The sequence below is a fragment of the Tauraco erythrolophus genome, chromosome 5 (genome assembly GCF_009769465.1).
Source record: "Tauraco erythrolophus isolate bTauEry1 chromosome 5, bTauEry1.pri, whole genome shotgun sequence".
NCBI lineage: Eukaryota > Metazoa > Chordata > Aves > Musophagiformes > Musophagidae > Tauraco > Tauraco erythrolophus.
The window spans coordinates 22191714-22219620 of record NC_141469.1 but is presented as its reverse complement, the minus strand read 5'-3'; the positions used below and the strand labels follow the sequence as shown (position 1 = coordinate 22219620).

General features: G+C 52.0%; 2 protein-coding genes across 3 annotated transcripts in view; both read left to right on the top strand.

The window, feature by feature from the left end:
* RAB11FIP5 (RAB11 family interacting protein 5) overlaps positions 1–13867 on the top strand; it is a 42884-nt gene extending 29017 nt beyond the window's left edge. The window contains exons 4-6 of one of the 2 annotated variants that reach the window (XM_086612460.1): positions 7–1866; positions 8178–8367; positions 9495–13867. In XM_086612460.1, the coding sequence (XP_086468586.1) occupies positions 7–1866; positions 8178–8367; positions 9495–9704 (2260 nt within the window). In that variant the 3' untranslated portion in view covers positions 9705–13867. Of the gene's footprint in view, positions 1–6; positions 2611–8177; positions 8368–9494 lie in introns of both variants that reach the window. The other variant, XM_086612459.1, reaches the window with a different exon arrangement.
* A 4368-nt stretch (positions 13868–18235) lies between these two features.
* Positions 18236–27907, top strand: part of SFXN5 (sideroflexin 5) — a 108002-nt gene continuing 98330 nt past the window's right edge. Inside the window, exon 1 of the mRNA XM_086611670.1 lies at positions 18236–18292. Within this exon, the coding sequence (XP_086467796.1) occupies positions 18236–18292 (57 nt within the window). The remainder of the gene's footprint in view (positions 18293–27907) is intronic.

Below are 27907 nucleotides of genomic sequence, written 5' to 3'. Positions count from 1 at the left end.
CTCTAGTTTCCCGTCTGGGCCGCATGCTTCAACAGAGGTCGCTGGGAGCTTTTATTCCTCTGAGGATTGCAGTCCCTCTGCCTCCCTAAGACATAAAGACCCGGAGGGGGAGTCTCCAGCCAAAAGCGTTTGTGTCCCTGTTCCAGAAACTACTCCCCCATCACAAGGAGACCTTCCTCCTCCGGATGAGAAACCGGCCATCCCTCCTCCCCTCTCAGAGTGGGACGACACCTTCGATGCCTTTGCAACCAGCAGGCTCAAACCAGAACTGAAGAAGGAAAACTTCTTTGCTTCAGTGGTGGCAGAGGGCATGGCTTTCATTGATGATCCCGATGCGGCCAGCCCGACGGAAAGATCAGCTGAGCCAGCTCATGAGAAGGGGACAAAGGTATTTGAAAAGGCCAATTCACAAATCGACAGCGAAATGCCCGCAACTCTGCGGTCTTGGACAAATTTCTCCAGTTTGGATGTGGGGGCAAACTTGGTGAGCACAACTCAGGAAGCGACTGTGATAGAGGATGTGCTGAGCCCGGTGTCTGCGGGGTCAATGGGGAGGAGGAGAAAAAGCAGCACACCTACGGTTTGGACGGTCGCGTTTGCAGCGGGAAACCCTGGTGAAAAAGAGGCTTCAACACCACTGACCACGGAAAATAGCGCCAGGGGGGAAGGGGACAGTAATGAGGAGGAACCCTCTAGTGCAGGGACAAATGGGTGGATGACCATAGCCACCGAAACCGCTCCTGACCTGTCAGAGAGCACCCAGAGCGTGGCCGAGCAGGAGCGTGTGGGTCAGGAGAGCGCGTTCGGCCCGTGCCCAGCCTTCCTCAATGAAGGCACCTTCGAAGCAAAAAGCGGATCTCATGCTGCTGTGTGCTTGTTGCCCAGAAGCGCCTTCACCCCCGAGCTTGCCTCCGAAACCCTGCCAGGCAGCAACGTGGCGGCTGTGCCCCCACGGGTGCTCGCGGATGTGGCAGCACGGCAGTTCCCTGTGACCCCCCAGCTGGGGATGGAGCCCCCGGGTGCCGGTGGTGAGGAGGAAGCATTTGACATACGGACGTCAGTGTACCGGCTCCAGGCTAGCATGCGGCTTGAGGCTAGTGAAAGCCACGTGAAGCTCAGCTCCGATGTTCGTGAGAGGCACGTCATCCTCTCTCCGTGGACGGGCGCCCGAGAGAGGGAGGAGATGGCAGCCAGCTCGGCTGTGCCACCCCCCAAGCCACCGAGGTGGTTCGCAGCTGCGGGCGGTGGAAGGGACGGCGAGGAAGAAGACGCTTGCGACCCGCAGCAGAGGCGAGGAGGCAGTGAGGAGCAATGGGAAGATGCGGAGGGTCCGAAGGCAGATGTGGAGCTGCTGAGGAGCCGTCTGAGCAGTGAGCCCTCTGTCCCAGCGCCTTCCAGCCCGCCTGTGCTGGGAGCAGAGGTAGCTGAAGCCGGGAGTGAGTTCCCGATCTCCGAGGATGCCAAGTCTGCCGCTGTGGACTCGGCAGCTAATTTGGAGGCAAGAGCTAGCGAGCTGGCAAAAGGAGACACCTCTTTGGAGGAAGACCGATCAGAGACGAATGAGACAGATGCGACTGCACAGTTTGAAACTTGCCTGTCGAAGTTCTCCCTAGATGGATTAGGCCAGTTGGGTGCTAAGGAGAGCTGGAGCCAGCCAGGTTTATCTGCTCTGACTGGGGCTGCAGACAGTGCCAAGTGGGAGACGGCCTCCGAACAGGAGCCATTCCCTGAGGAGCTCAGTACGTCAGGACTAAATCCACCTTCCAAGGTAGACCTGAGCCAGCCAGCAATCTTCTGGACAGCTCTGGAAGAGCAGGAGGCAGCCAGTCACCCCATGGGTCTCAGCCCAGCGGTGCAACCCCAAAGGTTAGCATGTGGGGAGAGTCCACCCCAGCCGGAGCAGGTGTGTGGTGACAGTGAGGGGCAGCACGGGCCAGTGGCTGGCCCTGCTGGGCAAGTGAGAGGCCAGCCTGAGCCTGGCACCCCCACGGCAGTGGCTGGCCCTCCCCGGGAGGCAGAGCAGGGCAGACCCCCTGCCAGCCAGCCCGAGGGGCCACAGCACCGATGCTCAGCAGACAGCAGGATAGACTTCAAGAAGGCCGATTTCTGGAAGCCAAATAGGGCGGAGGAGAGGCGTGAACAGGACACTTCAGCCCCGAGAAATCCCTTTGCTCCAGCACTCAGCCCAAATTCCCCAGGCAATCCCTTTATGGAGAAGCCACCAGACCCCCTCCCTATTCAAGCTGTGCTGCCCAAAAAGCTTGGTCAGGGAGGCTTCAGCTTCACTGCCCTCCACGAGGAAGCCCTTGGGCAAGGCTTCCAGCCCACTAACCTTCCCAGGGACCCGCTAGGCAAGGCTCCTTCCCTGCATGACAGCCAGCCCTTGGCCTTCTCCACCCCTTTCCTTGTGGCTGCAACTAACCCTGAACAGTTTGATTTCCCTTCCCCTGTTGCGTGCCCCGCGAGCAGCGGGGTCCCTGCCGCGACCAGCCGCGCAGCCGCCCAGCCCTGCCCTTTGCCGCAGCCCGGTGACACACAAGCTTCAGCGCTCGTGGTTTTGCCCAGGGAGACACAGCCAGCTGAGAAGCCCTTTTTCCAGCAGACGACCAGGTGAGCACTCTGGGGAAGGCGAAGGGTGTGTATTTGGTAGAGGTGAACCCTGTCTCCCTTCTGCTCTTATCGGGGGGCCGATAAGTGGACCCCGGCTCAGTGTCAGCAGCTCCCGGTTGCACTGACTCCAAGGAGGCCGCTCCACGTGTTGCTGCAGGTCCTCTCTCCCTCACCTTCTTGTGGTCCCAGAGAGTCCAGCCTGAACAGCTTAAAGCCTTGGCTTTCTCGGATCATGGTGGGGAATGGCCACTGGTGTCCTGTGTCTGCCCTAAAGTAGGGCAAACGGTTTGTCGCACCCAAGACCTGCCCCAGCTGAAAATTCAGCAGAACTGCATCCGCATTTCACTCAACGCTAATTTGGCTCCATCATCCTCTCTGTGCTTGCAAAATAGGTGCCTTTTTCCATGCCCACCGGGAGAACTTCCAGCCGGTAATGCTCTCATGAGTTCCTTCATGGCATGTGCACAGCTACTGTCCCTTCCCTTTTCATTAATTCAGCTTTGGTTTCTTTCCTTTTTAAATGACCATCAGGTACTAAAGACCACCTTCTCTCCGTAGCCAAAAGAAAAAAAAAGTAGTTTCACCAGGGCAGTGGCAAAATGCCGTTCTCCCCTTCTTCCTGCCGAGTTGCCTGTTGGTTATGAAGTGAGTGGATAACGAGAATGGGAAGGGGGTACCGTGGTGGTGCATCAGAGGCAAGAAGGGGCTGTTCCTCCCCCCAGGTCAGTCTTGGGCTTGCAGAAATGCCGTGAAGCAGAGAAAGATGCTGAATTTAGGGCATGGAGTCTTGCTCTGTGTTCTTCAGTTCATCTAGTTTTCCTGGTACACCTTTCCCAGGTCTACCTGGGGAGGAAAAGATTGTCATGGGCTCTGTCTGCTCAGGGTATCAAGGATCAAGCTCTTAGAGTTTACATGGGGACCTGGGTCTTCTAGCAGGGATTGATTTGATCGGCCTCACTTTTGCGACAGAAGGCGAATGGAGCTTCCTGGGGGTACTGAAATGATAAAATCCCATGTGGCCCAAGAGTAATGTTGGTCACGTCCCCAGGGAGAGAGGGGGCAGGAGGATTGGCACAGCAGAACTTAGGTGAGCTCCAGCCCTTCTGCATGGGGATCCCTCCTTGGCTGGAGCGTGGGTTTGATGTGCAAAATGACCTCAGGACCAGCAAGAGATGGGTCTGTTAGCTGATTTATTTTTTTCTTTGTTGAGGCTAGATCCTCTAAGGATTCCTAACTGGATTATTCATCCTCCAACAGATAACCTTGTCCAAATCTGCATATAGCAGGTATAGAGAAACCTCCTCATTTTGGTCATTTTTGTTACGCTGCATGGAAAGAGAAGTGTCCTGCAATCCCAAAGGGTAAAATTAGGCAATGAGAGAAGTATAGTCCTAGATCTTTGTTGATAGTACGTGCTCACAGTCATCTTTGGACTTGACTGTGCGTCCATCCAAAGCTTGACTGGCTTGTGGGAGGAAAGTGGACTTGGACCTAAGAGCTGGTCGTCATGTCAGTGCTGGCTTCTGTCATGAGACACGTTTGAAGCCCTTGAACCTGCTTTACAGGTTTCTCTACCTGTAAAATGTGGATGGTTTGGATACTGCTGTGATTCAAGAAGCTTTGGATGGATTCAAGAAGCTTTTGAAGAGTTACCGAGGTCTCTGAGGATCTGCGAATCAATCTTAAGATTGGGGAGATGTGACTAATTGTCATGGGGGGAGAAAGGAAACCTGGAAGGGCCCTTTTCTGGGTCCCCATGGTGATGCTTGCCTTTCCTAGAAGCATCTCCTATTAGGATGGTCAGTGGCATGTAGACAAAGAAAAGATACGTTAGAAAAAAGGTGGAAGGAAAAAGGAAAGACTTCAAACTTGGAACAGACATTAAGGCTTAGCTGGGACAGAAGTGTTTTTCTCTTGCATCAGATAAAGGAGGTACCTGCTGGGATATTGAGAGTCTGGTGTGCTGGGGTTATGTGCCCTCCTTGGGAGGGATGGAAACTGGGTGTGGGGACCCGTGTCCTCTTCCCAGGTGGCCAGAGGGCTGGTGATCTTGTTCAAGATGAAGTGGTAGATCTGTATATCTGAGTGACACCAGCACCTCCCTGCCTGGTCTGGCTGGGGCACCGCCTGGTCACAGTGAGCTGGGAGGTTGTGCCCTCCCTGGAACAGCTTCTTGTGTGCCAGATTTGAAGATGCAGCCAGGGAATTCACGGTCCAGAAGAACACATGTTGGGATTGAGTTTGCAGATCCTTCTCTGCTCTCCTGCAGCGAAGGAGGACTCTCACCACAAAACTGTTGCTGCTGGGGTAAGGTGGGTGCTCGGAGCATCAGTTGCAACACGCAAGTGTACGGAGGCTCCGCTTTCTGCTCTTTGGGGAAGGGTGGGAAGGTGCCTTCAGTGCTGGGAAGGTGTCTCTGGTCACATCCTCCGGTGCAGGTGGGACCTAAAGGACAGCCCATGGCAGTGGTCTGGGGACTCCACTGCCTTGGAGGAGCCCAGCAGTTGTGTAGCTCCCCACCCATCGATCGAGAATTTAGATGTGTGACTATTGCAGCACGTCATGGCACTTGGAGGTGACAGGGTTGGGGACGTCACAGGTGCCGAGGTCACATTGATACACACTGCTTTGTGCCTTCCCAATGTCAGGAGTGCAGCAGAATCGTCCTCTTCTGAAAACAAGGTTTCAGGTTAAAATCAGATGCTGGTCTTTACGATCTAAATGTAATCCTTGTGGAGTCCTTGGAGCTCATGAGGGTGGATTGCCACATCCACAGACAGGTCTGGGAGAAGAGCTGCTAATCCCAAGTTCAGTCATTCCTTTTCTTTCTGCAGACCCTTTCTCCGTGGAGGTCTGGCCCTCAGGTGCTGTGTACTGCTGCAAGCACAGCAGCAGCACGAGAGAGAGATTTCCTTGGATTTGTGCTCTGTTGTCTTGTTCTCTGTGAGAAGCATCTTAATGGGATGATAAAGGCTTAATTTTGAGTTGCCATAGGGAAATATTCCCCGTTTTTCACTGTGCTCAGCAGCGACCTCGGGAGCATCGGTGAAAGCTGTGGTGTGACACAGCAGGGCTTGCTCAGAGAGAGGGGCCGGAGCTGCGTCACGGTCACCCTGAGATGTTCCATCTTGAACCTGTTAAACTTCATCGTAGACTTACGCCCACCCGGAGATGCAGTAGTGGATCAGGCAGGCTGTTGGTGTGAGCAACTAATTCTGCTGTCAAGTTCATACCCATCGATGGGTGGATGGAAACAGGTCCAGCTTCTCGGCAGATCCATCGGGACTTTGGATGTGGCTGTGAGAGATGAAGCAACCTCTACTCACCTGGAAGTACTGACCATCCTGGGGCGGGATGCAGGTGGAGGAATGCCTCCTGCTTTTGGAACCTCTCAGAGTGACAAGCCGAGGGGGCAGAGCCCCTGCTCTGCTCAGCAGGAGCCCAGCACACACTACCCTTTCAGCAGGAAGGAACGGGATAATAAGTTTTTTTTTTTAAAATACCTTTTCCAGCTCTGCAGAAATTAATGCATCCCCACTGGCAGTGGGGCTGAAAGCTGCCTGAGAGCAGCCTTGCAGTGGGAAATGTCCCCCTGCTTTGAAAATGCATCTAGGCTATCCCAAGGCTCTTGCTGGTTTTTTGTTCTGTAGGGTGGCCTTGCTAAGTTTGGTCCCAAAGAGGTCCCCTTCAGAGGTTTAAAATGGTGTGAGTGTTCGTGATGTCCAGCCAGTGCCCCACAGACCTCTTGCTTAGGGGTGTCAGTGTCCTGCTTCTGCAGCCGTACGCCGGTCTTAGTCTCTGCTCTGGCTGTGGGGATGCTGTGGGGATGCATGAAGCGATGGTGGCGTTTGGGGTTGGTATCTTCAGACCTGGCTGTGATGAGCAGTCCTGGCCACTCCCCCACTGCTTTCCTTCCCAGACACTGTGTTTTGAGGAACGCTTGAAGTCCTACAGTGGTAGTAGAGCTGCCTTCCCCCAGATCCTGCAGTGAACCCCACTCATTTTGGACTAGGAAGGAGGCTAGCAGTGGTTCAAGCGAGCAAAGTCATTACTTCTGGTTTTTTAAAGGACTCAGGAATGAGCAGTTTTTCAGGATCTGTGCATGGCTTCTGGTCCGGTTCACCCTCACCTCATCTTACGTCATAACAAACGGACAACTGCTGGGCCACTTGTAACGCAGTGTCATGGTGTTTGGAGCTCTGCTAGTGAAGGGTGCATTCCAGGGTGGAGAGAGCTTGAGGCTGATGTGCAGAATGGTGACTTCTCCAACCCCTGGTGCTGTCAGTGGACTCCTACTCGGAGTGGGATCTCTCTCCATCCTTTCAAGCTGTCTGGGAACCCTTATCTCTGTCCTTGTGCTCTGTCAAGGAGTGTTGATCCTTTGGCTTCTTGAAGCTGGTCAGTAGCTACCGTTGCTGTCCTCTGCTAGCAAACGGATGACAGGAGGCTTCATTGTGGTTGAAGAGGACTTCTAGACACGTCCTGTCAGCATAACAGGGAGATTGCTTGGTACATCCTGATCCCGTCACCACTGATGAGGCACAAGGATACCAGCCTTGAGGACGTGGGCCATCCACCTGATGCCTTACGTGATGGTACCTTTGTGCCAACCTCACCCATCATCTCTGTTCTGGAGCAGGGCTGAAAGCCACCTGCTCTGCTTTCGACATGGAAATAAAGCACAGTCAAGCAGTTACAGCACAAGGTGGACATGAGCGGGGTCTGTCCCAGCCTGGCTGACAGCTCACACAGTGACTGTGGGTGTTATTCCTCCTCCCACAACCTGTCCTACCAACACCCTGAGGTCCCTGTTTGTAAAGAGAGGCTGCGCTTGGCCGCCTTGCTCGAGAGCTGCTGCGAGCAAGACGTCCTCCTTCCGCTGCACTGTTTGGACACACAACAGTTGGCATTATCACCCTTCGCAGGGCAGCTGCTGCATCTGATGAGTGCAGAGGCTTCACGGAGCTCCTGGGTAGATTTTACAATCTTTTCATCCTGAGCGTGGTGCACAGGTCTGCCTGTTCCTTGCAGGAAAGTAGCATCAGGTCACTTCTCTTTCCATCACATTGAAAACCAAATGTACTTTGTTTAAACCCAGAAGCAATCTTTTGGGTAAAGAGTGAGGCAAAAATAAATGAAAATGTAAATCCCTCTTAACTGGCAAGGAAGGTGCCTTCGGACACAGTCTCCTCACCCTACCTTTTGGCTAGTGGAGCGGGGGGCAAATTCTGTGGTGTCTTCCAGGCAGGTGGAGCCCAGCACTTGGGCTGAGGCAGTGCAGGAACTGATGCACAGGGGTGCAGGAGCATCCCTGCCCTGAAGCATTAACGGTGACCCCAGACACTAATCTGTGGGCTGTGGGCTACCTGCTCTGCAGGACGCTGGCTCTTCTCTCTCTCCTCAGAGCAGGTGAGCTTTGAGCAACACAGACACAGCGGATTTAGCTCTGCGGAGCTGACTAGATTTGATAAGTGGGTCCCACCCCCATAAAAACCATAGGGAGAGCCAGCAGCGTCACTCCTCAGCTCAGGAGGGTGTTAACTGTCCAACATCCTTGTTCTCTTTAGTCCTCACCCAGTGAAACCCATCAGCGCTGCGGTGCAAGAGGCATCCAGTGAGAAGAAGCAGCAGCACAGGTCCAGCCTGACAACTGCTCTGAGCAATGGCCTGGAGAAGCTGAAGACGGTCACCACGAGCAGCATCCAGCCTGTGGCCCCATCCTCTCACCTGGAGAGAACGGACTCAAGGAGTTTAAAGGTAGGAACCTTCCACTGCGGTGAGAGCTGCATTCCCACCTGCTCAAGATGTTCTAAAGTTGGTGACAGAGGTGCAGAAAAACTGGTGTTGGAGGAGGTTGAATGGGATCCTGCCACAGTGTGAGCGGAACCATGTGTATGAATCCCGACACCCTTGATTCTGGTTTCCCAGCCTGCTGCTGGCCTCCCTTCCTCCATGACTTGGTCTATGGACCTTCTCATCCCATCATTCTTCTCCCATTGCTTGTTTTGGTTTGGGGGTTTTATTGCATAGTGTGTGAGCGAATGCCTGGTTATCTGCAAGACATGGAAGATGGAGGATGTAATAGTTGCCTGATTGAAGGCCTGAAGGGTTTTTTCTCCTGACAGCGGTGGAGGGAAGGTGCTTCCTGGAGCCTTGCTCCAATGCCTCTTGCCTGGCTGTATTTTAAATGCTGGCACGTTGGGGCAAGCAAAACACCTGTGTGATATGTCTGAAGGCACAGTCTCACAGTGTTGCCTTCTCGCCTTTGTCTACTGCTGCTCTGTTTGTCTCCCAACTCGACATGTAAAGTGCTGCTGCTGGGGTTCACCTGAGTGGACTCCCGCAGGGCTCTCGTTCTCTGGTAGCTCCTGAGGGGTCTTTTGGCTCTTAGTTCTCTTCTCCTGCTGTCATCCAGGCCTGCTGCTGGAGGACTGGGGAAGGGGGAAGCCCCAGAGAGGAGGAGTAGCTAGTGCCAGGCCTCATTATGCCAGGCTAACGGGCTCTGTTGTGCCCATGCCCTTAGCTTCTAACTGTTGGAGGAAAGAGGTTGGACACAGTCTTTGGGGAAACCCTGTTAAATGGTTCACTCAGCTGGTGGAAGTGCTCAGCAGTCGCCGCTAGCCATGGAGAGGGCTGCACTGGCCTGCGTGGCTGGGCAGTTGTTCTGTCTCCAGTATTTTTGGGTGACTGCATGGCACGTGGGAAAGCTGCTTTGTAAAGACAGGATGTGATAGTGGCAGAAGGTATCAGGCTTATCAGTTCAGATTTGGAAAGAAGACAGACATAGAAAATAGTAATTGCTTCAGTTGTTGCTGCACCTTGCAAACGCTAAAGGGAGCAGCGGTTTTCTTTGATTCAATGAATGTTCTTGGTTTCCACCACAGGATCCCACCGTACTGGACCAGTCAGCCAGGTATTATCACTTGACCCATGATGAACTCATCCAGCTCCTGCTGCAGAGAGAGAAGGAGCTGAGCAAGAAGGAGGAGCACATCCATGAACTGGAGAACTACATTGACCAGCTGCTGGTGCGCATCATGGAACAGTCTCCCACGCTCCTCCAGATCCCGCTGGGGGATAGCAAGACGAAGTAACCTGTTCCCAGAGACCAGCCTCACTTGCCTAAGAGCACTTCTCCAATAAACACGCTGCAAACATCCCTGCACTCCCCCCTCCTCTTCCAAGAGGGCTCCAGTGGCTTCTGTTCGCAGAGTTTAGCAGGAAAGGTTATCTGCTCCTTCCCAGCCCAAGCTTATCCCAGCTCTGGCTCCAGCGAACTATAGGGTGATGGGCTGTCATCCACCCTATGGGGAGGAGCAGAGCCCTCTGCAGGAGGCACATGTCTCCTTAGGTTCCTGTTGTTGTGACCAAGTGGCCTCTTCTCAGGCACTCATCCTGCCAATGCTTTAAGTGGAAACCAGCCACCTCGTCCATGTCTTCGCCTTGCTGCTGCTCTTCTGCCCACGCTCTTCCACATCTCTCTTTTCTGAAGTGGTGTGCGCTGGCTGATGGGTGGTGTTAAATTGCTTGGCAGCATCGGGGATGTTTAAACTCACTAAGGCTCTACCAGCACATTACTCTCCGCCGAGCCTGCTTGGCAGGGCAGCGAGGGGAAGGGACAGCTGTTGGATTCCTCTTTCCCTTCCTGCCCCATATGTTGTACCCCCAAAAGAAGGGTCTCCATCTGAAGAGCTAGCTCCAGTTTCTGCCAATACCTGCCCAATATGGGAGATGCTACACAAAGCAGCAGCACCAGAGCTGGAGGCCGCGAAGGACTCGGGTCACTGCCTGACTGTGAGCGGTGTCGGTTCCTTCACTGCGTGCGTGCAGAGTCTTGATGCTGCCTCAGTGATTCACCTCAAAACTGGACTTACAAGATGGGAGAAGGGCCAATGATGGTTTGTGCACCGTCAGCACTGCAGGAGAACTTCTTGCACACCACCCAACCCGTCACCGGGCTGGCAGGCACCAGTGTGCCCCGGGGGGCACTCCTGTATGTTTAAACCACAGCTGAATTTTTTGCTCAGTATTACACTCCCCCTTTCCTGTGTCCACAGGAACTGCTTTCCACTGGCTGCCCCCCACACCACTGACTTTGTGTTGTCTTTCCCAGTGCAACAGGAAAATGCCATCAGGACTGAAGCTTGTGTGCAGAGAAAGGTGTCTGACCGCCCGGCCACCTCTATGCATGACATCCTCCGGGTCAGGCGTCCGTCACGCACCCTCTGGCACAGCTGGCGGTTCAGCAATTGTCGCAGGCCCCTTCGAGCCCGTATTGGTACCAAACACTGCTCAAACTGGATTGCCTCCATGCCAGCGTCAGGCCTCTGGTGGCTCGGGCCCACCCTCAGGCGTTGCAGGGCAGCTCTCTCGGGAGCCGAAGGCTTCTGATGGCTGATTGTTGAGTGACCATCTGAAGGCCTCTGATTTGGGTGGTTTAACAACCGTAGATGATGTTAGCCTGAGGCTGGTGAGCGATGCTCCTGCCACACTGGAGGACAGCACAGCTTTTGGTTTGGAGATGCTGTGGAAGGATATAGAAAGGAGGTTGCTCCCTCTCTCGTTCTGCCAGGATTTTGGCTAGAGAAGGCGCCTGTGCGGGCGGAGGGTCGGTTGGCGCGGGACTTGAGCTGTCTTGACCTGTAAGGCATCTTCTCTCTCCTGTAGATCTCCCAAAGTTACTGGATTCTTTTAAAACCTTCATATTCTTTTCTCCTTATTTGCTTCAGTGTATCCCTTTGAAAAACCGTGCCTTTTGCAATAGAACAATAGCAGTTTCCTACCAAAAAAGGCTCTGAAATCCAATTCTCAGTTGAGCGCAACCTGCCTGGGGCAGCTTTCTCTTCTGTTTGCCTGCTGATCTGAACTAGGTGAGTTTATTTCCAAAGGCAGACAGCAGAGCCTTCCCACCCCTGCGCGCAGGTTGCTTTTGGTGTGTGGCAGGAGCGCCGCAGGGGCAGCTCGCGTGACGTGGGAGGCAGAGAGATTAAGAGCTGATGCTGGGGGAAGGGCAGCCACATGTTCAAAGGCAAAACACAGCTGGATAAAGACTGTACTGGGTCGTGCTCGAGGTCTGAGGTTGGAGAAGTAGGCTGTCAGAGCACGAGGTATCGGCTGAAAAGGAGACTTGATGTTGCTGTCCTTGACAACGTTCGGTCATACCTAGCCTGCAGACCATCGCAGGAGAAGGAGGATTTGTTACCTGGGAAGATACCAGCTACGAGCCTTTAGTTCCTGCCTGCCTTTGCCCTTAGTGGGAAGTAATCTGGGATTTCGCACTTCTCTGCCTGCCTCTTCATGTTTCTCCTTCCTCTGTGTGTCTCAGGTGCGGGGACCTTGTTTCTGGTGTAAGACGTGAGGGTCTGAGGGAAGGGGTTTCTCTCTCTGTATAGAAAAGTACCAGCAGCCTCTCTCTGCCTATATAATCAAAAGATCCTACGGCCTGAGAGCTGGACTCCCTTTCTGGGTGGATATCTCTCCTGGAGAAGGCCTTCCTTTTATCTGAATGTGGGCCGGAGGGGGTTGTGGACAGCTAAAAGAGTCCAGTGTCGGAAGGAGCTGCGTGGCATGGGAAGGAGGGCTGGGAGAAGGAGCAGCCCTGCTGAGGGGCAGGGACGGTGGGCAGGGATGCTGAGCAGGGAATTGCACGGGGGAGGCGTAGAGCCGAAATCTCACATGAGCCACGGGCTCGTGCTGACTCTCCGCTCCCTGAAAAACAGCCGCTTCTTGGGACTTCTCCCCCATCAGCGATCGGCATTGTAGGTGCTCCCCACACACAAGTGCCAACGTTTATAAGGATCCTGCCGCCCCTCCTCCCTGCCTCCTCCTCCTCTTCCGTCGTGTTTCACCGCCTCCCTAATACCCCCTCTGCCTCAGCCAGCTCTGCCTTTTTTTTTCTCACCAAAGCTTGAATGTTTTGCACTTTATGTATCCAAATTACTCTCAGAGCTCAGCGGGCCGTATGGGCTGTACGGCCATTTCAGCAATACGCGCTTCCTCCCGTGACTCGCCTCCGCTGCCGCGGAGCAACGCCGGTCCCCGGACTGCCTTCCACCGTGGGAGCCCACGCCGTCTCGGAGGAGGCTGGAGCAAACCAGGGCTACAACGTTCTCATCTTGACTTTGTGATAGCAGAGCATCTCCAAAGGCCAAGGCGGGGCTAAGGCACCAGGACCTCGGCATCACGCAGGAGACGGAGCGGCTACGGAAAAAAAACGAGCGGTGACGACAGCCGAGGCTGCCCTGATGCTACGTGTGTGTCCTCGAGCTTTTAGAAGTCCGGAGGTATCTACAAAGGATGATTTGTGCTTAGGAAAAGGCATTTTAAAGATGCTTCTGCCCTTGTTCTGTGTTCCTCCACCCTGCTGTCCTGCAGACGGGGGGTTTTCTCGCCCACCACAGTTTGTATTCTCTGTGTAAGAGCGAGCAAGCTTGGCGACACCACACAGCAGCGCTGAAGCCGGAATCTGTAAAATTTTTTTTGTTAAAACCTCTAAGTTACCAGAGGGAAATGGTTTCCTTGTAGAGGAGGGATGAGAAGCCAGGGGAAATGTTCTCAAGTTGCTCCTGTCCCACATCCTCCATAGTTAGCGATGCATTTGCGAAAACAGGGAGGCGAGCAGCGCTCCTGGGCCGCGTGCAGGGTGACGCCCCGAGGTGTGTTGCTCTTCGCTGCACCCAGCAGACAGAAGGGTTTTAATGGGCCAGCAGCAGCTTCTCACTGGTTCTGTTTTAAACACAGCCGTTAACAATTACTCTGTTTGCCTTTTACCTCCTGGTCTGTCCTTCTCTTTCCACGCTCGAGCTGTTTCACGAGCTCTTCCGCAGGGTGCTGTTGCGCACAGCTGTGCTCTGCTTTTGCTGTCAGCCCACGACTGGGCTTCTTGCTTTTCAAGAACTCTGGCCAAGTGATTTATTTTTGCCTCGGCTGGCCGTTCTGGCTCAGAGCTATGTGCCAGAAGAACCGCCGAGGTGTATCCTTAAACTGGAACAAACCTGAAGGGATGTGGATACTGGAGGCTCAGCCTTACGACTTGTCTGTGAAGAAACAGCCATGTGTTTTGTGTTATAAACGTGGGGTGGAAAAACATCCCAAAATGGGAGAGATAAGTGTTGGGGTTTTCGGAGTTGTTGATTTTCCTGTACTTCACGTACGCAGGAAGTGGGTTCTGTGTGTTTCACGTTTTAATAGTTGCAACTAATGTTTATAAAGAGCTTGTTATTTACGTTTTAAGCACTTTAAAAAAAAATAAAAGTTGTTCAAGCTGTTCCTAGATACTTCTGATGTATTGACAACAGCGTCTGTGCTGATAGCACTTGGACAGTGAGTGACATTTATCTGTTTCTTTTCTGAAGTAGGATGACGGTGTCCAATTTCTCCAGCAGCTTTTCCAGCATCGTTAACTGACCCCGAGCACCCGCTGCCGTGTGGTGGCTGTGGGGAAGGTGGTGGTGGTGGTGGTGGTGCAGGGCTGCCTTGAGTTCCTCTCCGAATATTGCCGGGGTTGGTCGGTGCACCCAAGGGGGTGTCACCTCCTCGAACGTCTTTGCCTGTGCCTCACAAGTGTGTTTTGTGCTGAGTGACCGCAGGCGCTCGGCTTGGGCGGGATCCGATCTGCCGGCAGCTCTGGTTCTGCTCCCCACTGACGCTGCCCCCGCGTAGTGGGAGGGTAAAGGTTATTATTGCATTCCTGAGGATTTGTGGAGAATAAGCAGCTGAGTAGAGTAGAGAGATCTCAACTGCAGCGCGCTGGAGGAAGAAGAAAGGAGAGCTCGTGTTGCATCGTAGACGCGGGAGGGTTCAGCCTGCAGGTGCCTGGTGAGGAACCCCAGCTCCATCAGCGCCGCTGCTTGCAAGAATAGGCAGCTTTTACCCGCTCTTCATGGGCACAAAGCACTTACATTTCTCCCCTTCCGTGCTGCAGACCTTGTTGGCACGGGACTGATCCCCACTGAAACCTTCACCTCTCGCTCCTCTGCCCTAATCCCACCCACCTGTTTCATCACGCAGCCGTTTTCCTTCTCAGGACCCGCTTCTTTCTTCATTCATGCCTTTTCCTTCAAAAAAATTAACTCCCCTTAAGCCTCAGAAAATAACTTCGCTGCTCCGACTGAAGAGTGTTGTTAGCTCTAATCCCAGTTTGTTTTTCATCCAGCTGGACCGCAGGCTGTTAGCGAGCTCAGCACCTGTCTGGGGGGATCATGTTAGCCCTGAGAGTCTGGATGGGCTCTGGGTGGGGGAAATGTTTGGCAGGCTGCTTCCCAGGATCAGGGCGCTGAACTGTGACCCTCTGAAAGACTATCCAAAGAAAAGACAGCCTGAAATGACTGGGGTAGCGTGGGGTTCCCCTGGCTGAGGGGGTGCAGGGGGTAGAGCAGAGCAGAAGTCGTCAGGAGGCTGGGGGAACTGGAATCCTTTAGGCCAGGAAAAAAAAAAGAGGATTGTAAGACCTTGGTCCTGCTAAAACTGCCGTACGTGATTACATCAAGTGTCTCTGCCTGCTTGAGAGCTTCAACCACAAGCTCAGGACTGATGCAAATAATTCACGTCTCTGCAGGAAGAACTGGCTGGGTTTGCTGTTCAAAGCCGGAGTTTTGCAGCCCGCCGCAAGTTTTCTTAAAATCTGGCTTTACAGATGGAAGCTGACAAGAAACGTTCCTGTGACTTTCTCCCCAGCCAGGAGGCAGCCCAGCCTCGCACCCAAGCTGCCGCTTGCAGGGTGGCCGCTGGAGACCCCCAAATCTCCCTTGGTTCCTAGAGCTTGCTCGGTAACTGGAGGGGCTTGGGGCTTGTTCCTTCCCCTGCCAAAACGGGAAGAAACGTCAGCCTTGACTTAACAGTTGTTGCTCTGGGGAAGCAACCTCCCCCCTCCTGCTTCCCCAAACCAGGGAATTGCGAGTTGTCAGTCTAAATGGATCTGGTTAGATTGATATCAGCCAAAGAATTGATATTCTTTCTGGTATTTAACCAAAAAAGTGATAGTCTTATGTCACTCCAAATGTGGGTTTAGATAAACAGATTCTCTCCCCTCTGTTGTTATAAAACATTTAGCGTGTCAACATTAGGGATTGTATCCGTTATCTGGCTCTAGCTGTCACGGGAGGGAGGGGGATTTCCCTCGTGTTAGAGAGGGAGAGATTTGGGTTATCATCCAGATTTATTGAAAGCCCTAACGATTTTTCCGCGTTTACTTTCGTCAAGTACAGGATGAAGCCTTTTGAAAAAGAAGAGTTGCCTTGTGAAGCATTAGTCACAGCAAAATGATTTTATTTTCTCTTTCTTAGACAGTGTTAGGGCTCCGAGCAGTGTTAGACCCTGCCTAGGAGAAAGTAAACCTGAATGACACACTGTTCTTTAGGATAAAGATCGACATCGTTCCACAAGCAGCAGGAAAATGTAGCTGCAGGAGCTGTGGCAGCGCTGGGGGGGCCGAAAGGAGGTTTAAACCACGTGAAACCCTGCCCTGGTCACACAGCTGGGGCAGCAGGCAGCAAGCACCCCCAGTTCTGCACTGCAGCCACCTTTAACTGAAGTAAGCAAACCATTAACTCCGAAGACATGGTACAAGGACAGCAGAGTGTACACTCCCGGGAGCAGGATGTGTTGTTGGACCAGATCTTTGCTCAGCATCTATGCGTTCCTGAGGCGGGTCACGTCTTTGTGCTTGCACACAAGGCAGGGAGAGGGCAAACGGAGGGGCGAGTGCCAGCTGCCGTCAGCCTGTAACCCTCAGGGAGCAGGCCAGCGCAGGAAGGAACAACTTGATTTTAGCAGTATCTCTAAGGCAAAAGGAAAAAGAAATGAGAAAATGTCACTTTTCTATTCTGGAAGAAGCTCCTTCCTCGTGCCGGTGCAAGAGGCAGGTATGCGCATTGGCATGCTGTCTTGGGTGTGTGTTCAGGTTAAAGCTCCGCTGAAGCATCATCCACCGCTTCCCACATAACCCAAGTGACACCACGGGGCTCCCTGCCAAGGAAACGTGGCAAAGGGGCTGAGGCTGTCAGGCAGCGGGCGGTCTGAGACCAGGCAGGGTGACAGCGAGACAGCACGAAGCTCAGGGAACGGTCACGGAGCCTCTCACTCACCGAGCGGCCAGCTGCAATGTCACTTTTCAAGGGAAAGGCCTTCGGACACGACTACGGGAATCACAGTTGCAGCAGGCTCTGTGCCGGGCCCCTTTTCTGCCCAAAGCTGCAGGAGATTTGAGATTCAGTGAAAGGGATCAGTAGTGAATTAGCCTAAAAATATAAATCGGTTTTGCAGATGGAAAGAGAGCGGAGAAAAAATCAGCACTGCATCCATAAAGCAGAGCAGCAGCATCCTCAGAGCAACATGTTGAAATGTCCGTATTTTTCCCTATATGGCAAAAGAGAAGGGATTTTTTTTTTTTCCTCAGGTGTATTATTTAATTCCTCCTTAGCTGGAAAATCTCTTTCTGACCTGCTCTGTCATCTGTTGCCTTTACTTCTGCTGTGCCAAGCCTTCCTCTTACACCCTGACTGCCTTCCCTGCTTCATCTCCATCTCCAGTCTATTTGCTGGCCCTTTGCTCTTGCTCGGAGAATTGATCCTAATCCTCCAGGCAATTTCACCGGCATTTGAAGGGCCAGACACTTGTTATTCCACTAATCTAGAGAGGAGGATTCTGGAGATGGCTTCGTTCGCACCCCTTCTGCCCCCAGCCTCGCACGACCTTGCCTTTGTTTCTGCAAATCCTCGCACTGAGGAAGCGAACAAATAAGTCTGCATCAAAGTACACTTATTATTTCCAAGTTTCCTATTCTTTATTTTTAATCACATATTTTAAAGGTCAATAGCAACTGTTAGGCTGCCATCAAAGTAAGAATATATATTTCCACAAGGAAATGATGAAAAGTTGAGGGTTTTTTTCAGAAGCTTTCGGGCTTTCACCTTTCTATGTGTTATTGTTTGCCCGAAGGATTTCAGAATTAAGGCTTTCCTTAATGTCCGCTTTCCACATTCTCATGCATCCTCTGTCACCAGCCGTATTCTGGCTGCCGTGTCGGCGTCTCAGGGAAAACGGCGTTTGTGTTCCGAAAAGGAAGGACGTTTCGGAACCCTTCGTGCTCGTGGTGCGCCACGCGGTGTACGTGCTTTCGGGCAGGAAGCACGGAGCTCCGTTTCTGAGTTGCTCAATCCGAGCGTTACTTCACAAAACCGAGAACGGAGAGGGAGAAGCGGCACTCGAGGCCGGGAAAGGCTCACGGATGTCGCGCACGGCCCTGAAGCCGCGCACGACCACCCCGTGAGGGAGCGGCGCGGCGGCCCCGCTCCACCCCCACCCACCCTTCGGCCGCTCCCGCGGGCCTCCCGCCGCCCTCCAGCAGCGGCGGCCCGGGCAGGGCGGGCACCCTTCACGCCCCCCCAGCCCGCGGAGAGCCCCTCTCCCACTGCGCCCGCCCCGCGCCCGGGCCTCCCCTCACGGTTCTGCACTTCCCGGCGTGCCCCGCGCCCCGTGAGGCGCCGGGTGGCGGCGGACTACATATCCCGGCGTGCCTCGCGGGAGCTGCGGTGGGCCGCGGCCAATCAGCGCGGCGGCGCCGCAAGGGGCGGGGCCCGGCGGCGGGGGAGGCTGTTTAAAGTGGCGCCTGCGGCGCGCGAAGGGGATGGCGGAGCCGGCGGACTATCCCCCGTTCCAGCTGGGGAAGCCCCGCTTCGAGCAGGTACCGCCGCCGGGCGCGGGGGCGCGGGGAGGGCGGACAGGGAGCGGCGGTGGGAGCTGCTGCCCCCCTCCCCCGGCGCGGCGTGTAGTGTGTGTTCCCCTCCTCCCCCCCGCCGTGAGGCGAGACCCCCACTCCTCTCCCCCCGCCCTCCCCCAGGGCGGCGCGCTGATTGGTGCGCAGCCCCCCTGCCGTTGGGCCGCGCGGCTGTCACTCAGAGCCGCCGCCCCCCGCCTGGCGGCGGCTCCAGCGGCGGGTGGTGATTGGCGCGTCCCGCCGTGGCTCGGGGCTGGGGGGGGCGCAGGGTGAATCTTCAGACCGCGGGTTCGAGTCCCGGGGCCGCCCCCCAGGGCCGTGGGGTCGGACGGGGGTCCTGGGTGTCAGCGGACGGCGCGGCCTCGTCCTTCCCCGCTCCGGTGTGAGGGCTGGGCCCTGCCACAGCGAGGGTGGCGGCGAGCCCAAGGTGGCAGGGAGGTGAGGAGCTGCCCTGGGAGGGAGCAGGGCCTCCAGGGCAGGGGCCTGGGCTGGCGGGGAGGGCGGGGGCAGCGGCACCTGCATGGCAGAGCTCCCCCGTCCGTAGTACCTGGTGGCTGGGGAATGGCGAGGAAGGCCTGTGGCCCACAGCAGCTGGCCCCGGGGGAGAAGGGCTGGTGCAGGGTCGGAGAAGCTCGTCCCCTCTGTTCACGAGCACTCTGCGGGGTCCCTGCTACAGCACAGCTGACAAAGACCCCTCTTGGTTCTTGTGGAGCCATGTCGGGCTTCTGGTACAGCTGACAAAGTTCATAAAACCTCCTTCAGTTGCTCTTGAGCTGAGCAAAACATCTCTGGAAAGGAATAAGCCATTGCAATTACCAAATCAAGAATGAGTAGAAGGAGTCCACTCATTAACAGGTGTGTTCCCCCTTTCCCACTACTGGGGCGATCTCCAAGGCGATTCTCTTCACACCATTCACACGAAATCTCTATGTGACTGCTGTTTGCCAACCATCTTACTTGCTGAATGCAGCTCGCAGAGCTTGGCTTGACCAAAGCCAGGCGTTTGGCTTGCTGGGAAGTCCAGTTGCTGATTTCCCATGGGGGGCCAGCTCTTGGGTGGTGGATCTACGTGTCTCTTCCCCTGCCACCTTATCCCTGTACGGGAGACTTCCGAAGGGTAACAGATTCCCTGCAGCAAGAAGGGGTGACTTCCCTGCACCGGGAGCCTGCTGGGTTGTGTGAGCTGAGGGTTGCTCAAGCTGAGGAGACAGAGCTTTTTAATAAGGAGAGGAGGAGGAGGAGGAGACGCTACTCCCTTCTAGACACCACAGATGATTCGAGGCACACTTGGCAGCGAGTCAGGCACAGAATCGGTGCGTTCTGTTCATTAAGGAGCGACTGTCACTTGTAGCAACATTTAGAAAATGTTTCGAGGGGTATGGCAGGATGTTAATGACTGCATGCGCGTTTGAGCGGAGAAGTCCTCTCTCCTTGCAGCCACTCCTGGGAGATGAGTTGGGTGCATTTACACCGGAGCCAGGGTGAGGGCTGCCCATTGGAGAGAGCACCCTTGGACTGGATGGTTTAGGGATGCTTTGCTAAAATAATCAGAATATTATAATTATTGGAAATAATTCCCCTTCTCTTCTATAGAGGTTTTATTTCTTTCCTGTAAAATTTTCTGGAAAGCAGCGTGGCAGACTGGTGGGAGCTGATGGATGGGTTGTGGTGCCTATGTCCTGCTGGCTCTCACCCCATGCTTCCCTCCTTTCTTCTGCTCTGTCTGCCCCTGTATGAAGCAGGGCTGGACAGCCCAGTCTGGGATCCGACAGCATTGTGGGGTTGCAGAGCACGAGAGGCTTGAGCGTTGCTAGGGGTTAGGGCACCCGATCGAATCCTGCGGTCGGCTCTGCGCGGATTGGGATGCAGCAGCCGCGTTCCTGCTCTCATCGCACTGCCTGGCAGAGCCGAGGTCCCTCATCTCTGGCTTAGACAGCTGTGGTTATTTATTTCCCCATCTTGACTTTGGTGTTTGCTACCAAGCTTCAGTCTCTGGGGCTGTGGGATGGTGCTGGGGAAGAATGTCTACGTGAGCCCGAGGGATTGGCGGGCCTCAAACACCACCATCCTTTTTTGTCAGCTGTTCAGTGTGTTTCCCCCACAGCTCTCTGCCTTTCCCGTTCCTTCTGTGGCCTGTTGCAGGGTTTTATCTGTTTATAAGATGTCAGCTTTAGTGGTCCAGCTGACAAAGGATGCTTTACTTGTTTTGGAAAGGATTAGTGACGCTTTGGGTGGTTGTTTAAATTCTAGACGTAGCCCCGTGTGATGACAGCGTTTGCTTTTCCGCTGAAATGTTGGCTGGGAGCAGGTCTGGGGCTATTTAAAGGGAGATTTGACAAAAACTGGGGCTGGGAGGGATGCAGGGAGCTGTGCTAAGCATCTTTGTCCCTGTGGAGGAAAACAAGGAAAAGTTGTGTGTTAGGAACAAAAACCTTGGAGAGCAGACTCGGCTGTCCGGGGATTTGGTTCAGAGGAGACATGGTGGTTTCCTTCCCCTGCCGTGACCCAGAGCCCCTGGAAAGCGGCTGAGCAGAATTTAGGACAGCAGGCGGGAGACATCCATCCCCGGCACCACCTCTGGAGGTGATTAAATTCCCCTTTTCCCATCTCTTGTTTTGCAGTTCACTTGTTTTTCTTGATCTTTGGGCAAGTGGCGCTCTGTCGAGTCACCTTTTTTCCTGCTTTATTTTGTTTGTTTGCTGGAAAGAGCCTCTGCCTCCCAATGGAAGCAGGCTATTTTTAGGGAAAAGAAGAAATGAGGACGTCAGGCTTGAGAATGTGTGATAAGGACTTAATTTTCTGACGAGTAATTCTAATTTGTTAGGCATACTCCTTTTTTTTTTTTTTTCTTCCCTGTAAGGATTTGCTGTCTGTTCCCTCTTCTCTAGCCAGAGCAGTACATGTGTGTTCCCAGTGCTCTGGAGTCTTTGCCTGTAGCCCAGGCGTTTACCCTGGGCAAAATAAATGCATTTTTTTTTCTATGAGAAGAGCTGAGCAAAACCTTTCCAGCAAGAGTCTGAATAAGGTGTGGGTGCGGTTGTTTGCTAACCAGGGGTGTTAAATGCTGGAGGAAGATAATGTCAGTTAAACTCTGTTTTTATTGGGGTCAGCCCTTGAAAAAGTAGTACGAGGTTGTCTCGGTGAGTGCAGCAGGGCTGCAAGTGCAGGGGAAATGGAACAAGAAGGGAGCTGATTTCCTTCCCAGCTGAAGTCGTCTCAACAAGCTCAGTTGAGGGTGGTCATCTCAACAAGCAGCACTCATGAGCATGCCTTGTCCTTGTTGCTAAGTAGGAAATAATAATAATTAAAAAAAGAAGTCACAGATCTTAAATCCTTCAGGGAAAGGAGAGGGGAATAAACCCAAACCAGAACTGTAAACATCTTGTATCCCGTCAACAGCTCAGCATGTACATACGATCATGGAGTACATGGTGTCCTTAAGATGTTTTCTTCTGTTGGCCAAACGTGCCGTTTCTATCACTGCGATATTAACAGCATCGTTAGAGATGTGCTGTTGTCAGGGCTTGACCTTGCAGATATTTGCAATGTTGGAACTCAACACGTGCTGATCTCAGAAGTGTCTTTTAAGGACATTAGTGCTAAAAATCATTATTTCCTGCTCTTCATACACTGTAATCTGGCAAGTTTAATGCACAACCAGGATTTATTAATGCCCCTTAGCCACATGCCTCCGATTTCCAAGAGAAACCCTTGCAGTAACACACAGATAAAGATGCTGTTGATTAGATACGCCTCTCAGGAGCTTAATGGCTTGCTGCTTGTACACAGTGATTGCCAAAAGCCCTGTACAAGCCCTGGTATGGGCAGCGGGAGGAACCAAAGCTGTACATGTATTAACACAGAAGTTTCTACTCATGCTGCTCAGTGTAATGTTATTTTCCACTTTAAAAAAGTGCATGAAGCTCCTCTCTCTGGAAGGGTCATCGTTACGGAGAAGGGATTTTCTCAAAGGGCTGTGGAAGGATGTTTACGGTTGGTTCACAGCTGCTTTGACTATTGTGTATGTGCAGGTCCAGCCCAGCTGCTAGACATGAGGTTGGCATATGCTGAATGGTGTTTGCTGTTGCCAAACGTGGCTTTTTCAGCCCTGAAGATGGGCTGACGCTGTTTATGTGATGCAATCTATTGGGTCCTGCAAGCACATGCTTGAAGGTGAATTGCAAGGGAGGAAAGGTAATACAGACACCTTTGGGTTTGAAGTTCGTCTTTTAACATCACAGAACCTGCCAAAAAAGCCATCCCTTGCCTTTTTCACACCTCAGTCAGCCAGGACTGGATTTTTAAACAAGGACTTTCTTTGTTTTCATCTTGTGCTACAAGATGTAAACCCCTACTACTCCACGTAACACCTGTGAAAGGTTTCCATGTCATGTCCCATCTGTGCCCATGAGCAGATCTGTTACTGCAGGTAACCAGAGTTACTGAGGTGCAGGAGCTACTCCTCTACACACAGTTGGCCCCTTAATATTGAAAGGTCAAATTGAAAATATCAAAGGGCTGAGAGTCCGTAGCTTCAGCCTGAATTTGTAACTGGGGTGGACCTCGGGCGTGCGTGCAGTTACACAGCTCTGGTGCTTGGCTGTGCCTTGCCAGAGCCCCATTGCTCAATGATTTGAATTTTCTTAATTTTGTTTGGTTTAGCCTAAATCTCTTCCTAATTAATTTAAAGCTGACGTAAGCCTCATTTTTTAGCTCAAACCACCCCCCCCAAGTCTGCATGCCTTTTGCTCTGTCTTAATTAAATTCCTTTTAAAACCACGCTGTAATTAAATGGGTAAAGTTGTGCGTATCTCCTGTTCTTCCCAGGGCTGCCCAGCATATGCTTTCGAGGAATACTTGCCCTCTTTAAGGTGATAAACAAGTGCTTGCTAATGGTCACTTACCTGTCTCTCACTACCCTTCTCCAAATTTCCTGAGCCTGCAAGGAGTAGATTCCTTCTGGTTCTTATCTTAGAGTCAGCTGGATCTTCCATGGTCTGCAGCAGAGCCTCGCAAATGAGCTGGAGCTGTAACGTGCTCCTGTGCTTGCTGTGACCTGCTGTGCCGTGTAAGGGAATTAATATACTTCATCTTGCTTGCAGGCTGGTGAGGAGTGGGCCCAAATTAACTGCAATTAATCACAGGATATTTGTGTTATTCAGGTGTTTGCCTTCCCCCCCCCCCCCCCCCCCCCCCCCCCCCCCAGATAACTGTTTACTGCAACAGATGTTACAGGAATAAAATGGCGAAAAAAAACACGGATGGATGTTTGGGAGCTGAGGGTCAAACTTCTGGGCATCTTGCAAGCTCCATCCCTTGCATGAGTATAATGGCCAGTGCTGGAAATGATCCTGTTAAAAAGGAACCACCCTGAACTCTCACTTAAATCGGGATTTGGGTGGCTGCAGTGTGCCGTAGGGCTGCCGCTGGTGTGCTGAGCAGTGCCTGGCTGCTCCTATGCCCTGGGACTTGGTCTTCTCATCCCCTCCGCTTCTCCTGACAACTGTTGGTTTGCTGGATGGATGCAGACTTGGTGTGTCCACTTCAAAGCTCGCAGGGAGGTGGAAATGCCTTGTTTTCCTCTTATTAGATGATGGTGGGCATGGAATGATAGAGAAAGGATGGCGGAGAAAGGGTCAGAAGGAGCTATAGGAAAAGCTAGCAGTTGGTGTATGACGTACAGAAAAAGAAGACATGCTAGAACAGTGAATAACACTGGTTTAGCACTGAAATGGCCTTTAAAAGGCAAATAAAATAGACATCCCCCTTCTTAAGATTCGTAATAATGAATTAATGAACGTTTGCCAGAGCCTGGGACAGGGCAGTGGCTGGTGGGAGATGGGCTGAGCAGTGCCTTGGCCGTCTGAGCTGCAGGAATAAGAGTGCTCCATCATGACAACCTGCAGAAAACAGTTCCCTAAGCATAAGGATTTACAATGTGGACTGTGGACAAGTACTGGCCGCAACCCCTGGCCTTTCCCTGCACCCCAGGAGTTTGGTTTAGCACCGTTTTGCTGAGAGAATTGTTAGGTGCAAGAGCACTGACTGCTTCATCTATCCTAAAGCCCTCTAACCATCAGGGCTTAGAAAGAAAGCAGTCATAACCCAGGGAAGTAAATGCTTGTTAGCAGTGGCAGAACTTCAGGCAGTAATGGAAGAAAAGTATAAAAACGAGAAGATGCAATATTGTGCTTTACCTGAGGTCACTCTCGTTTTCCTGAGGCTTTCGGCGGGTCGTCTCTTTGGTGTAGAAACCCCAGTATGAAGTGGCAGTGTCTGGTCTGATTTAGATTAACACCGAATTTTAAATAGCTTTTTCTGATAATAAAGAGAAAAGACTAAGGAAAATGTCTCTCTAGCATGTGTTCTGAGTTTGTTTCTTCCAACAGTTTTAAATTAGCTTCTTTGTAGGGGCTTCCTCTTTCCTCTTAGCAGAGCCAAAAGGTCCTGTAGGAAAATGGAGAAGGTCAGGCCAGCACCTGCTCGATCGCTTGACTTTACCTGACACTTTGGAGCACAACAAAGATAACCAGGAATGTGGAATGGGTTCATTTGGTGTTGGAAAATAATTTGGGAGTTGAATGTATTTTAAGCGGAAAGAGTTGTGTTATGCTTTTATGTATCTATTTCTCCTCACTTTTCTTCACAGTGAAGCACGATAGTCCTGTCACGCAAAAGCTCTGCAATGCGCAGTGAAACCTGAGTGCAAGTTGAGAGTGTAAAATGTCAGTGTTTAAATGGAAGTGAAGGTGTTCAGGGGGTCTCTGGGTTGAGTCCTCGTAGTCCCACTGTGGGAACTGATTTTTTTAGTTCGTTAGAGCCGAAGAAGCCCTTCTTGAAGGCTTCTTGTGTGTGGTCAGTCTGCAAAACAGTCTGTTGTATTTTTGGCTCTTGATTTCCTACTTATCCTGTAGAAACTTGGTATTTGCAGGAAGGTATTTGAATCAGGGTTGGAGAACAAAATCCTGATCTGCTCTGTGAGTTCAGTTTTGTGGTTATGGTCATGAAGACGTCTTGAGTTGCATTTGAAGTGCAACAGTTGGATCTGATTTAATTTGCCCCTACATTTCCAAATGATTAGGATTCAGTTGGTTTTTTTTTTGTTTGCCTTTTGTTTTGCATGCAACCGTGTGAAAACAAATAACAATCTTTAATTAAAAAAAAAAATCTGATGGCTTCTAGTCGGCAGAAGCAGGGAAATGATCTGGATGATGGAAAGGCAACCTGCAAGGTCTAGCAGTCAAGCAGCTTGCCAAAGTCACATGAAAAGATAAAAAAAAAGTCCCATGGCTGGACAGCAGTAAAAACAGTGCATATTTTTTGCTCAGGGGTTGTACAGTCGTGGTAAATACGCTGCTACTTCGGAGGGCTGAGCAGTCCAACATGCAGTCATGATATTTGGATGCAGCCTCAGGAAGACAACTTTGTTCTTGTTTTGAATTTTGTTCCATTTTATGTGGTTCTTAGACCACAGAAGGAGAGCTTTTGTTGTGCAAAAATGAGGTTCTCATTCATCAGAGTTGGAAAAAAAAAAAAAAAAACCCTGAAACTTGTTCAAGCTCATACGCTCTACTTTTTTGGGCTGTTTTTTTTCATGAAACAAGGCGTGACACCGTGAATTGACTTAAAGGTGTTTTAGATGTAGAACCAGGGACTTTCACTCATCCCACTCTGCCACTTGTCTCACTTTGATGTTGCTCTCCCCTTTGCGTCCTTTCCCTCTAGTTTTTTTGATTGCAAACGAGCCCAGCTTGCCTGTGCATGAGAGGGAGAAGTGAGATCAGGAAAATGCTTTTTTACCAATTAGATTTTTTTTTTTTTTTCCCCAGTTGCTTGATTAACAAAGCTGCTCTTTAAAATGTTGGCCTGGACATGGGAGTGAAGGAGGTTTAATGCAATTGCCTTGTTAGAAGAAACTTGGGACTAGAGGCAGCAGAGAGAGAGGTTTGTTAATAGCTTGTCTTCTGCTGTGCTGTCCTGTGGAGGTGATGGGGGATGTTGAGCTGACCTGTGAGCGTGCTGAGCTGATCAGGGTATGTGAAAGGATAACTTACTGTCATGGGACTGCAGCTCATCATGCAGTTTCTTGGGATCTGGGGAAGAGAGCAGACACCTTCTAGTGGAAGGTGTCCCTGCCCATGGCAGGGAGGTTGGAACTAGATGATCTTGAAGGTCCCTTCCAACCCTAACCATTCTATGATTCTGTGATTTTTGGCTTCAATTACCACGACGGAGGTTGAGCCTCAGGGTGACAATAGCCCTTCTGCTGGAAAGGCTAGGTGGTGGTTGAGCACCAGAATCCCCTTCATGGGAGACTTAAGAATGGTTTTCACTTCCAAGAGGCTTATAGTAAGAGCAACAAGGAAAAGCACGTTCATGTAGTTGCATTTGAGAGAGCTCATGGTACGCACAAAGAAAACGGAAACTGCAGCCAATGAGCTGGATCTTGTTGCCGACTGTAAGGGAGGGAGGATGGAGTCAAGCTCAGGTCTCCCCACCTGGTCGCTTTCTGCATCCCTGATAGTCAGAGCCGTTCTTGAGAACTGGCTCCTGCCTTGTGTTTCAACCTAGGGAAGGAGTACGTCTGCCTTCCCATTGTCCTTTCTTCAAAAGCAAGAGGCTAATTTCTTCATTTTTTTAAAAAGTGGAGATGAAGGAGGAAACACTGAACCAGTCCTGTCTGCTGGCAGACAAGCAGTTGGCCCTAAGTGGCCTTACACTATGACGTGCCTTATAGTATCTGAGAAAAGGACACTTTGGCTATCGTCTCCTAGCAGGTCCATAACACAGTGCCTCCTGCTTGCCCCTATTAATTTTCTTGGTTCCTAACCTGTATCTTCAGACTTTGTTTTTTTTCCTGGAAGAGGTCTAGGAAGATAAAGCAATTTTGCTTCTCAAAGAAAGCCTTCAGAAAGCCCCAAGACTTTTTCATACAGATTTTTTGAAGTTTCACGAGGCTGGAAAAGTGCTCCTTCCCTTACTGGGTTGCAGCATTTCTGGTTGGTTTTGTGTGTACGTGTACTTAAAGCTATGAATGTTGGCCATAAGCATTTGAAGGAATGGTCAGCGGCTCTGCATGATAGAAATAGCTTTTTTAATTAATTGGTGGTGGTGGTGTTGTTTTTTTTTTTTTTTTGCTCTGGCATTACTGTGCAGTTCCGTAGGAGCCTGAGTCAGGGCTGTTGTCCTGACCCTGCTCGAATGGCCTTGCCCTTGCCTTGGGTCTTGTCTGACCACGGAGCAAACAGGTTTGGGCAACACCACCACCTGAAAACGAATCCCTCGTTTAAGGATTAGACTTTTGTCACTCGTAGCTCCTTGATCAGACAGTTGCGGCATCGGGTGAGTATCAGTGCTGGCACAGGACGGGAGAGGAGGAGGAGGCATGGGAACGGGGCTGTGGCAGGATGAGTTTGAGCTGCCAAGACGTGTCCTTGGCTGGATGTTGCTGAGGTTGCACCGGGAAAGGGTTGGAGCAGGAGACCAGCACTGAGCCAAATGAACATCGGCCCTGGGCTATGAGAAAGCTTCCTGAGAGCCTCTGCAGCTTTGTGAATTTGAATCTGGACTTCTCAAATAACA